Source organism: Arachis stenosperma, chromosome 5 (assembly GCF_014773155.1).
Source record: "Arachis stenosperma cultivar V10309 chromosome 5, arast.V10309.gnm1.PFL2, whole genome shotgun sequence".
NCBI classification, from domain to species: domain Eukaryota; kingdom Viridiplantae; phylum Streptophyta; class Magnoliopsida; order Fabales; family Fabaceae; genus Arachis; species Arachis stenosperma.
The window spans coordinates 134,638,891-134,651,277 of NC_080381.1; the positions used below are offsets into that span (position 1 = coordinate 134,638,891).

Consider the following 12,387-nt stretch of genomic DNA (forward strand, 5'->3'; position numbering starts at 1 on the left):
CAGAGGTGTAAAGGACGTAATAATATGTACAAGAATATGCATGCATTATTAGCAAGATTTTGTAAACCGGACCAGATCGATCGGTTCGACCGAATCAATCGGAAATCGATTATCTGGCCGATATGATTGATATCTAAAATCGCTTTAAAAAAACCGATTAAAAATTGGTTGAACTGACCCAGGTTTTTAAATGTTTAGTTCTCTGATCAACGCTAAAACGATGCCGTTTTGGTCCAACCAAAAAAAAAAAAAAAAACCCGTCAGCTCACCCCTCCCCCTTCAATCTCTCACAAACGCCCAAAGCCTCGAATTTGACCATCCTAACCCTAACAAAGCAAAATCAACAAAGCTTTTCAGCCACCACCAGCCCCCACCACTATCGGCGGTGACAACCAGCGATTGCCATCCTCGCTTCTCGAAGGTATTCTCTCCTCCTCGCGTCGTCAAGCCGGAGGGTGCCGTCAATCCCGGACCTATCCTCGTCGTCATCGGCAGAAGGTCGTCAAGCCCGGACCTGTCCTCGTCGTCGTCGAGCCCGAGGTCCCGTCGTTGCCGCCGAACGTTTTTGTTGCTCGACGTCGCAAACGTCTACTCAGCCCTGTTCTCCTCGCCGTCGCAAACGTGCTTGTTCTCTTCGCCGTCGTTCCAGTGCCTCCAGAATTTTCCTTCCTCCAACAACAAGTTCACCTACAACTGCGACAACCACACCTTCAACTTCCTCGTCGATTATGGCTTCAGTCGGTTCCTCTCTTTTTCTCTCTAGATCTGTTTTCCTCTGATTCAATTTTGCGTATATATGTATGCATTTTTGCTCAGATGATTGTTAGAGTGGAATTCTCATTGTGTTTGAGTGATTTGAAATGCTGCATTGTCCTTTTTCAGTTTACTGTGTTGTTGCGGATGAATCTGCTGGAAGGCAGGTTCCTATTGCGTTTCTGGAGCGAGTGAAGGATGATTTTGTTTCCAAATATGGTGCCTCCCATAAGGCCGGTACTAATGCTGCCGCCAACAGCCTTAACAAGGAGTTTGGGTAATTTTGTGTTTTGTACTGTTGTGAGAATTGAGACTAATTGATTATGGAGGTTGATTTGTTTGAATTTGTGTAAATTGTGTTGTTTTGTTTTGTTTGGATGGTGCAGGCTGAAATTGAAGGAGCATATGCAGTACTGCATCGATCACCCTGAGGAGATAAGCAAGCTTGCCAAGGTTCAGAATCAGGTCTCTGAAGTTAAGGGTGTCATGATCGAGAATATTGAAAAGGTACATACAGATGCCTTGCAAGTTGCGATTTATCGGCACTGCCCACGCTGGTGTGTTAATTGGCTTATGGCGATATAGTTGTTACTGCTGAAATCGAAGAGATCAAATTGGTGGATTATAGATGTTGTGTTTCTACAAAGCATAGATGCTGTTTAAAATTTCAAAAATAAAAAAGACATGTCATAACACAGAGTGGATCATTAGAAAATTAACATAATACTTAATCATCATAAATGAGGCTGTTATATTAGTTTAGTCAGCAACTTTTTCAAACTTCTCAAACTCATGCCGTTATAGGGTTGATATTTTAACTAGCTTTGATTAAGCATGTCAGATTTGGATCCGAGTTATTATCAGTTATATATTCTTGTTCTTTTTGGATTCCAAGTCACTAAAAACGTGAGAATTTTCTTTCAATTAGATGTGCAGTTTTCTTTTCCCCATAGTATCTGTTGATCTAGTTTTGAAACTTTAATTAAAATAAAACAGGAAACTTTAGTTGTGCATGTAGCTTAGCCAATTAATTTAGTAAAAAGGAAGCCTTTGGATGAACAGGGCCAGGGGGAGTAAGGAAAATTTGGTATATTTAATTTTATATATTGAATTTTTATATAATTTTAGTGTATATTTAATTAAATCAGTTTAACTAAGGTTCAACTCCAGTTGGACTATTGAACTATTGAATTGGTCACTTGACTGGTTCAATAACCGGTTCGATTCTCACAACTTTGATTATTAGAAACTCGTGCTGTCATAACAAATAATATAGCATATTTAAAAATGATTATGCATTGCATTATAACGGTGCTATATATAAATTGATAATAGTAATACCTCTTTATTTCAAAAGAAATACTATTCCAATTTCCAAACACATTACATTACACACATAGGGGTAAAAGAGAAGGATGATATAATTTAGGGTTTACACTTCTTGTGTGCAAGTAATACTAGTTCCTCGTGTGTTCTGATCTACAATTTAAGCAAGCTTACCATGTCTCAAATTGAGTCTTAGTGTCTTGTAATCATCATAATAAGTCAAAAACAGGTAATCAGGAAATTGAAACTCACAACTTAGCAGATATATCCATTAGGAAATTCAAATTCATTACATGGCATAAGGTTTCATATTTCTAGGTAATCTTGGGTTTGCGTAGCCTAAAAAGAGAACTACAAATGTAGGTAGAATACACAATGTCAGACCACAGAGGAAACTGAAGACATACAAATAAGGGTATTGGTACAAATGTTAGTACAGAAATGAAGATAGGTATCCACTTCAAACCCTGGAAACATGTCACAAAGTAAGCACTGCTGAATGTTATTATCATGCTTATGATAGAGATGAACAGTGTCACTAATCCGGATATGAGCTTCATGGGCAGTGAGCATAGAAAGTCATATTCAGCATACCGCGAGATGAGGATGGACAAGAATATAAGTATTGAGGCTGAGGATGAGATCAATGCGGTGGCATCCGATATTGCAAATACCAAGAAAGATGGTTTCTTCAGATACTTTGGACTTCCTATATTGTCAATGTTGCCACCTGGCAAGGTGAAGGCAGCAGAAAAGACTCCGGTGGCAATGAGAGTTGAGACAACCATGCAAGATTCTGCTGTTCTCTTCATCCATGACTCTCCCTGTTTCAGCAATTCTTCGTGCTCCATGGTGAACAGCTTTCGGGGACTAAAGCCTGCATTATTTCTCATTTCAAGGTACATTGGCGGCGTTATCTTTTTCACCTCCTGCCACATCAAGACGGCATGTAATGAGTAATCCTCCACAATAAGAAAGAAATCAAGAGCAGTTAAATTCTTTTACAGAAGCTAAACTACTTGTTTATTAATCAATAGGGAACCATAACTATACCATTACGCCAAGTATAAATTTGACACTTAATACTTTTCAAACACATTACCATGTTCAAAGATAAATGTATAATTCATCACTTTCATGGGATTTATACTTAAGGAATAAAAGCTGTTACATATCCTATACATTATATAAGTATATAATAATTTAAAAATATACTTGCTTCATAAAAATAAGTATGCAGGATTAATTGGTCCTAGTTAGGAATTGGCATGTTAAGGTTTAGCCTGTGTCCAGGAAAGGAAACAGAACTGCTGATGCTTTAATTATTTATTTTTCTGTCACATGTATTTAATTATTATATATTACTAATAATAAATAATATAACCACATAACAGTCTTTTTACATTACCTAGTAAAGAAAAATTTATAAATTTGTTAACTAATGACCAAATAATTTTTATCCCGTTACTTTTTCATATTTACTTTGGAGTCTTTCTATTTTTATGTGTACGCATTTAGATTATCTATCAGATTTTTTTTTCCGAATAATGATTTATTAAATAAAAAGTTATTTAATGGTGTAACAATTACTTAAAATAACAGAGATGCCATTTGAGCCTAACTCATATATACGTGTGTTTGCGTGCACACTATCTCTCAAATGTAAGTCATGTTAATAATTTCTTATATACTATAAATTTCACCTATAAAGTAAAACATGGGAGAAGACAGTCGGAGGGATACCTCAAACCATGACAATTCAAGCATCATTTGTAAAGCAGCTCCAGAAACAATGTTAAGTCTATCTGGTGGTGCTAATTTTGCAGCACAATGCAACAAATTGTTCCCTTTGTCATCAAGGAAAGTGACTATGATATCTTTGATTGAGCCAACTTCATGTATAAGATTGAAGATGCTTGCATGACGATGCAAAACAGCTGTGTGAATTATACTTCGACCCGTTGTGTCCAATTCCCATATCAAATCAGGGTAAGTGCTCAAGAGCACAGATAGAAACTCAAAGTTTCCCACTTCTGCAGCAATAAATATTGCTTGAGAAGGTTCTGTTATGGTTTCTATGATGATTTCATCTTCAAGGGTGAGAAATATTTGCCACATCCGTTTTGTGAGTTTGAGAATGGAGGTGTCCTTTTTACCTGGAACAGATAATTTGACATATTAGCTATCTAATAATGACAAAAATCAAAGCTGCTTTTTCTCTCTCCCATAACGGTTAGAAAGTGATTAATTCCTAGAGAAGCAGCAGAAAATATAATGAAAGCACTCCCAATCTCAAAGTTACAAAACAAAATTAAAACTTCAACCCACAAAACAATACAACAAAATAAATGTGCTTGTTTGGGCGTCATTATTTTATTAAAAAAAATCTTTTTTTTTTTTATTTTTAGCGTGTTTGGCAAATTTCTAGTAATAAAAGTAAAAGCACTAGAAAAATAAAAAAAAATATCTTTTTTGAGAAGCTGTAATTTATATCTTTTTTAAAAGATTTTTTTTAAAAAAAAGGATATTTTTCATGTAATAAATAAATAAAAAAGTACTTTTATATTGTTATACCCAAACATAATTGATAGATAAAAAGATCTTTTTGCATGAGATATCCAAACATAAAATTTCTTTTACTTCTCCATAAGATCTTTTAAAGAAAGATAATTCGAAAAAAGATATTTTCTTAGAAGCTCACACAAACAAGCTATGTACACTAAAAATTAGCTACCATAAAGAATTCATGTTTACATACATTTATACACAAATATATAGTATTTTTAATAAACTATATTGATAAATATTTCTCGTTCTTCATTTCACGAAATACAATAAGATTATTGTCAATGAAAGCTCATATGGCAATCCAACAGAGACAAACTGAGAGCCAAAACTTGATCAATTTTAGTGCCATTTGATTCTCTTTTTAAGCTAATGCCATCAAGTGAGACCAGGTTTTGTTGTTATTGTTGATTTTTTTTATAAAAAAGTCCTTTTGGTTCAGTTTCTATTCTTATTTTAATTCATAAAACAAATAAAAAAACCTAATCAAGTAAGTATAAATGAACTAATAGTTAGAAATTTAAACAATTTGCATAACATTGCAAGTTAACCTTTAATGCCACCGCTTTTTCATTTTTTTTAAAAACTCAAGTTAAATATATTGGTTTTTTTTATAAATCACGTCAATGGATAATAAGAAATGCTATGTGCACACTAAAAATCAGCCACCATATATTTATGTATAAACACATATGTTATTTAAATAATTTTCAATGTGTTTTTTATATTTCAACATATATTTTATATAAATGGCTGATCTGCTAGCTGATTTTTTGTTTTCACATAGCATGGTTGATGGATAATTACATTGCTTAACATGAATATAGGAGATTATACTTCATTTATATATGTTAGTTTATATGGGAATATTTAGGTCACTATTGTTTATAGTTATCTAATAATTTTATTAGGATTCTTGAGCTAATTCACTATTTTTTTAGTAGTTTGTATTCTTCTAGGTTAACCAGTGCCCTTGGTGGTTTCTTTTCTTCTTTCTTTTCATTGCGGCAGTTTTGTTGTTCTAGTAATAATTGTGATCTTGATTGTCCAATTTTTTTAGTTATAGTGGATATTTTCCCGACTTCTCTATTCTACCTTGGTTCATTGATTTGCAAACATTTTTTAAATATGGTTTCAAGTTTTATCCTCCATAAAACCGATTTTATAGTAGATGCAATCATGGGTTTAGCCTTTTTTTTCCCTACTATAAAATCGGTTTAAAGCTATAACAAATTTATATTAGAAAACAAATTTTAAGATTCCAAACCATTAAACTGGTTTTGGTTTGTTTAACTGGTTTATAAGTCGGTTTTTACCAAATTGGTTAACCGCCTTTTTAAACTGGTTATAATTTATAAATTATTTTAAAAAACCAGTTATTTAAATTTGATTAAGGTCTTTTAACTGGTTAACCAGTTTTTGGTTTTGTTATGAACAGTCCTAAAAATAATCTGCATCCTGAGGTTTGGAACAGTACATCTTGAGGTTTACAGCTATAATACTTTAGTTGTACTACGGATGAAGATTATCTCTTCCATACAGTAATACATAGAATGGCTTGTTAATCTTTAATAACGTGATTAAATGATATTAGTTGAAAACAAAAATGTTTAAGAATGTTTAAGATTTGATAGATTATTGAGGTCCTTTCATATTAATTATGGTGACCTGGTTCAACAAGCATTTATACACTTCGCTTTTAGAAGGAAAAACATATTAATCCACCATTTTATTTATTATTACATACTTTGTTCTTTTAGTTCAGAGTCTTAGATTAAATCTTAAAAATAACAAAAGTAATTATTAGGTTTACATTTTCATTTTTACAGTTTTCAGTTTTTAGGATTTTGTAGAGGAAAAGAGAAAAAAAATAATGAAAACAAAAAAAATCCCGTTTTCTGTTTTCATTTTTTTTTTACAAAATTCTAGAAACAGGAAATGCTTAAAATTGAAACAGAAACCAAAACCAAAACCAAAGCAGAAATGGAACACAAACCAAACAACATCTAAAGTACTTACCATCTTAGTCAATGACATATTTACTACACACATTAAAAAAAAAAAAAAAAGAGATCTTGTTAACATGTTAAGGATACTACAAATGAAAAGTATCAAGGTAGGTGCTAATAAAATCAAAATTCAAGATAAGTTTAGGGCTAAAAAACTAATTTTAACCAATTATTTATGTGACCCTTAGCCCCATATAGTCCCATTCTAATTAAAACAAACTTATAGTTTAAAACCGTTTAGTGGAAGTATAGTAAAGGTCAAATATCCTAATTACGCCATGCAAAGTAATGGAAAGTGAATTCCCTATTAGTTGACAAACTTTGAGGCGGATTACACATAGGCTGGAAGTGAGTCGAGCTGAGCCGAACTAGACCAAACTCAAACTCGGCTCGTAAAAATTAAGCTCGGCTCATTAACAATGGAGCCTATTTCTTAAGCTCAAGTTCAGCTCACCAAAAACTCACGAGCTGACTCAAATAATAGGAACATAATCTATAATTCTATATCAATAAATTATAACTTATATATTTTAAGAAATATTTAAAAAGATCAATTTTATATGTTGTTTATCTATCAATAAATTATAAATTTTTTATTTATATCCTACATCAAAATTATATATATAAAATTTTAAATAATTAAGATCATTAATATATATAATTATATATTACTATTTCATATGTATATATATAATATTAAAAGTATAGATTAAATGTATATAAGATATATGTATTAATAATTTTATATATATAGAATCGAACCAGCTCATGAGTTAATGAACTGAGCTTGAGCTAATGAGCTGAGCTTATCCAAGCTCAAGCTCGACTCATTTAATTTATGAGCTTAATTCCAGGCTCAACCTTGGTTCACCAGCTCACGAGTTTAACTTATCGAATTATTAACGAGTCGAGCTCGAGCTGGCTCATGAGCTGGGTTGACTCCCTTCCAACCCTAATTACACATTGTTAAATAATAAAATGACATTTCATAGCAATATGTCGAGAAATTCTTAGATCCTTAATAGAGAACGATTTTCTTCCTCCATATGGATCTTATACTATTAAATAACATTGAAAAATTAAAAAGATATACTCCATGGAGTAAGCTAGAATTTCTCAGATGCTATTATAGAGGCTACTGAAATGTAATTTTATTATTAAATAGAACACAACTCATCTGAATGTTCTATTAGCGTAGAGGAGTTTCAAATATCAATAGATTTATGTTGGTAACAATCGAAGAGATAATCCAAAGTAAGGAATTCTTCATTGTGATAATGTTGGGAACTTACAGAAATGCATGAAGCCTTTTCCATATTGTTGACTTTGGCAACTGCAGATTGGAAGCTTCCGAGCCAGGACATGTAAACCTGTCTCACAGTCATCTCCCCTTGCAGTAGCTAGTTTGACCTCCGAAATTGGCTTGTCCTTCTGATTCAACATTTCAAGGGCTAAATCTGCAAGACGTTCCAAATTATGTAAGCTGCAAAACTCTGATAACAGCATGATCAAGGTGGGAATTGATTAACATTCGTATATTCATGTTATAGTGGATCAATGCACAGGTGAAGTGTATTTATGAAAATATTCATGGCTATGACGGATATGATCTGCAGTATGCATTTCACAAGGGGAAAAGAAATAGTAAAATAAAAACATGATGCAACTCGAAGGAAACCAATGGTTAAGAATCAAGTAGTATCCATGATATCGTAACTTCAAGCCTTATTACTATCAAAGTAACCATAAATTATAAATAAATAAATAAATAATCTCTAAATTATTATGGATTTTTGTCATTAAGCAATTAAGGGCTAAATCTTCAAATAAGCTTTTTGTTCTGTGTTTCCATGTCATAAAATTAAGAGCTTTAAAAGCTAAAAAGGGAAAACTTTCATGCAGATTTAGTCCTTCATTTTTTTTCCTCCTCCTATTTTTTAAAAATTCAATAAGGTTGGCGATTTTCACATTTAATTATCTCACATCCCTTCATTTTCCTCCTGTTCTATATCTAAAGACAGCCCCAAGCAATATGCTAGTAATCAGTAAAATGACTAGCTTAGTGCCTTAGTTTTTTCATAAACAAATGCTTGAGATCAGGTATGCCTACCAAAGAGTCCCGAATTTATACAAATGAAGAACAGGGAAATCCAATCCTCTTCTTGCAGGATTCCTTTCGTTTGAGGGAATAGGTACCATGCCATCTCACTCCTTCCTTGCATAGCAGCAAGGTGAAGAGGAGTCATTCCACTTCTAACCCTAATTTGTGGCAACAAATCGTTTTTTCTCCTCATTATCTCAGCAATCTGCACATTCCCAACTGCTGCAGCAAAGCAAAAGGCAGTGTTGCCTTTATTGTCCTGCAATTCAAGATCACCAGGTTGCATTAGTTGCACCAGCTCCTTTGCAATGTGGACGTGGTTTGCTCCCACTGCAACATGGAGGGGTGTTGCCCACCCTTTTGTTATGGCAGCAGTCAGTAGCAATTCATCATGTTCTAGGATCTTCTTTGCTTTTTTCCAGTCACCTTTCAGTGCCGCTTTGTGAAGTGGAACACAATGGGTGAGGTATCTATCTCTATCTTTTCCTGCAGCAAGTTTGAGTATGGAAATCATTTGAGTGTCTAAGCATTTAACCTGATGCGAAGCTATAGTATTCGAAATAGATATTGCTATCTATACATCCATACAAGGGATGCACTCACTGTTAGGACAGCAGTGCAGAGTAACCGCCTAATCAGGGATACCCTTGGCATGTTGCATTCAATAGATCTCATTAGTATGCAATTTACAATTTGTATATATGACAGTGTTCTTTTTGTGTAATGCTTACAAGACAGTCAAACAATGTAACAACAATAGCAATTAGTTCCGTAAGTGATAAGTACATTGGTCAGATTTAAAGATGTTGCAGCGACAGCTTACCTAAGTACACTAGGTTTGGACACCGAAATTGAGCAGGGATAGCCTGATGAAGAATTGTGTCAACACAAGCTGAGTCTACGTCAGCCATTTCTCTGCAAAGAAAGCACATATCAGACCAATTTCAGTAATTAGTTAAGTACCTTAATATATATGAGATGAAAATCTTCTCAATTCTTTTTTTTTATCTTTTTATCCTTTATGGGGGGTCTTATATGCTACTTTCGCCTTGTTAGCTTATATATAGATCAGAGGTGCATGAAAAAACTATTCCTTTTTCTTCGGGATACTCATTTTCAGGGACTATGATATCAATAATAATTCAAAATTAAATTATGTTATTTCATTGAAAACAAATTATAGCTTAAATTAAAATTGAATTTTGAAAGAAAGTATTCATGCATAAGTATATAACATTTAAATTTAGTATAATATTTTGTTTGTAAAAACGGTCTTATATTATGGAAATTATAAATACTACATTAGGGAAGCATTTTGATAGGTTTTAAAGGATAATGTAACGAACTAAAGTGGTTGCTTAACACCATGAGAGCCTTATTCAATAAACAGAGTCACTAGTGCCTAGAGTCTAGGATAAGTTACACATTGTGGTAATGAAGCTGATTGATGTTCTTCCACTCCTCACATATTAAGAAAATGAAGCACACTAGAAGTACCATTTTTGTAGACTATCCATATTTCGTGAGACCCTCATACACCAAATGACGATTTTTTTAACACAACAACCGCCATGACTTCCACCACTCCTTCATCTATTCTAATGTAGTAATGTAACATAAAAAAACTCTCAAACAAGAACATCAATAATATAATATCTATCTGCAAGAAAGCATGGTCCCACTGCAGGATGCACAGGAGAACAGAGTAGTACTCACGGATATGGATCTTCAGAATTGACTCAGCTATTCTCAGTTTTATTTCTTCATTTATCTGAAATACTTTGAAATTTCCTGATGTTACGGCTCCACGGCCGAAGCGTACAGATGTTTAGATCAAAGATATTTCCAGATCATGAACAAACCTATATAACTTTGGCAGAAGAAGAAATTCTTTCAAGATGTGTGAAGGAAAGCGTTCTAATTAACCATTAACTACTAAAAAGAGCTCAGATCTTTGGTCAATCTAACGAGATTCTTCGCAGCAAGAAAGACGGGGGGGAGGGGGGGCGCCTATAGAAGAAGAACAAAGATGGAAAAATAAAAAGCAAAAGTTACAAGATAATGTTATTATTACCTCTCACGAGATTCAGGAAATTTCTTTGTTTCCATTGTTGGAGCTGCAGCGTTTATTGATTGATTTTCCATTCGGATTGCAGCACCCAAGTGCACGATGGTACAGGCAGAAGCCCTGGTGGTGGTGATTTTGTCAAGGGAACTACAAGGGAACTACGATGAATAAATTTTGCCAAGGGAGGAAGTGTAAGTCTGGGGCTAAACGGGGAATGAAGAAAACAGCATAATCAGAAGTCAACTGGGTTTTTTTTTTTTTTTTTCAAACTCAACGTTTGAAATAAAAATAATTAAATTGGTTTAGATGGAATTGAATTTTAAAAATTTCTGGAGGTTAGTAATTTTTAATATTTTTTATTATTATTTAATTAATATAAATATTAAATTATTATTTTATTAATTTATGTGTGTAAATTTTAAAAAAAATATAAATATAAATTATATTGATTTATGGATATAAAATAAATTAATTTATGTGTATAAAATTTTAATAAATATAGGTATAATTATATATTTTTATATATAAATATCTGTAAATATAAGTATAAATTATTACTGGTTAAGTATTGATTAACAATAATAATATTTATTAGTTATGTAGTATTGCTTTTTTAATTCAATTTCATTGTTTTCATAGATTCGAATTGAAATTTTATTCTATTAGAATTTCATGTAAAATTTAAAATATCTAAAATATTTTTATAATCTAATTACTTTTTTTTAATTTTTTTTTTCATCCAATGCCTCTTACTTTTCACCACCTTCATTTCCTTTCCTTTTCTTCAATTCATTTAATATAATATATATCTTTTTTTTAAGATTTACTATGTAGATCTAAAAAAATATCGACACCTATAAATTTAATGTGTTTAACTTAGATTAATGACACTAAACATTTGTTAATACAAAATATTTCAAGTGAAATTATATCAATCATGATATTAGCAAAAAATAACATAATTTTGTTTTATTTTAATAGAATGAATTAGTTGTTATAATTTACTGTTAATAACTAATTTTTTCTTTACTTGCTATATATATATATCATTATACCACTCAGCAAATTAGTTGTTGACAATTCATGTTTGTTTTTTGTTGTTGATTTGTTGTAATTAACAATAAACAATTATTTAATTTTTTTAATTAATAATAATATTTTTTAAATTTAATATTTTTAAATTAATCTAATTTTTTTAAAAGAAAAAAATTAGTTAAAAAAATTAATTAAAAAATACAATTTTTTATTTTGTATATTTTAATAAATAAATAAATATATTTATTATTTAAATATAATATTATAATAATAAAATTAAAATTATTTTTATTACAATTTTAATTTATATAATAAATATTTTAAATACTGAAATTTAATTCGATTTTATTATTTTACTAATTTATTTTAAGCACTAAAATTTAATTTAATTTTATCTAAAATTTAATTTAATAAAATACCACCCCCAACCTTTCAAAGGGTTGAAAGTAAAGTCAAAGACAACAAGTCTGCAACTACAAGTCTGCAACTACAAGTCTTGCAACTACAAAGTCTTGCAACTAAAGTCTTCG

The 12,387-nt window shown here is 31.6% G+C and overlaps 2 protein-coding genes across 2 annotated transcripts; one reads left to right on the top strand and one right to left on the bottom strand.

The window, feature by feature from the left end:
* Positions 1 to 220: 220 nt before the first annotated feature.
* Positions 221 to 2,246, top strand: LOC130981457 (uncharacterized). The gene is made up of 3 exons (XM_057905053.1): positions 221 to 737; positions 883 to 1,030; positions 1,140 to 2,246. The coding sequence occupies exons 1-3, from the start codon at positions 221 to 223 to the stop codon at positions 1,336 to 1,338; spliced, it is 864 nt and encodes a 287-aa protein (XP_057761036.1). The 3' UTR covers positions 1,339 to 2,246.
* A 74-nt stretch (positions 2,247 to 2,320) lies between these two features.
* Positions 2,321 to 11,085, bottom strand: LOC130979860 (protein ACCELERATED CELL DEATH 6-like). Its single transcript, XM_057903404.1, has 6 exons — positions 10,829 to 11,085; positions 9,578 to 9,669; positions 8,764 to 9,240; positions 7,946 to 8,110; positions 3,823 to 4,235; positions 2,321 to 3,008 (listed from the first exon to the last, which is right to left on the bottom strand). Exons 1-6 carry the CDS (start codon positions 10,897 to 10,899, stop codon positions 2,394 to 2,396), a joined length of 1,833 nt encoding a protein of 610 aa, XP_057759387.1. The 5' UTR covers positions 10,900 to 11,085; the 3' UTR covers positions 2,321 to 2,393.
* Positions 11,086 to 12,387: the final 1,302 nt, after the last annotated feature.

What these genes read in the sequence shown, in the direction of transcription:
- LOC130981457 (XM_057905053.1), top strand. Translation starts at nt 221, where the DNA reads ATGCCGTTTTGGTCCAACCAAAAAAAAAAAAAAAAACCCGTCAGCTCA. An exon ending in CCTCGTCGATTATGGCTTCA is followed by an intron (nt 738 to 882) that starts GTCGGTTCCTCT and finishes GTCCTTTTTCAG; the next exon opens with TTTACTGTGTTGTTGCGGAT. An exon ending in AGCCTTAACAAGGAGTTTGG is followed by an intron (nt 1,031 to 1,139) that starts GTAATTTTGTGT and finishes TGGATGGTGCAG; the next exon opens with GCTGAAATTGAAGGAGCATA.
- LOC130979860 (XM_057903404.1), bottom strand. Translation starts at nt 10,899, where the DNA reads ATGGAAAATCAATCAATAAACGCTGCAGCTCCAACAATGGAAACAAAG. An exon ending in TTTCCTGAATCTCGTGAGAG is followed by an intron (nt 9,670 to 10,828) that starts GTAATAATAACA and finishes CTTTCTTTGCAG; the next exon opens with AGAAATGGCTGACGTAGACT. An exon ending in TATAAATTCGGGACTCTTTG is followed by an intron (nt 8,111 to 8,763) that starts GTAGGCATACCT and finishes AACGTCTTGCAG; the next exon opens with ATTTAGCCCTTGAAATGTTG.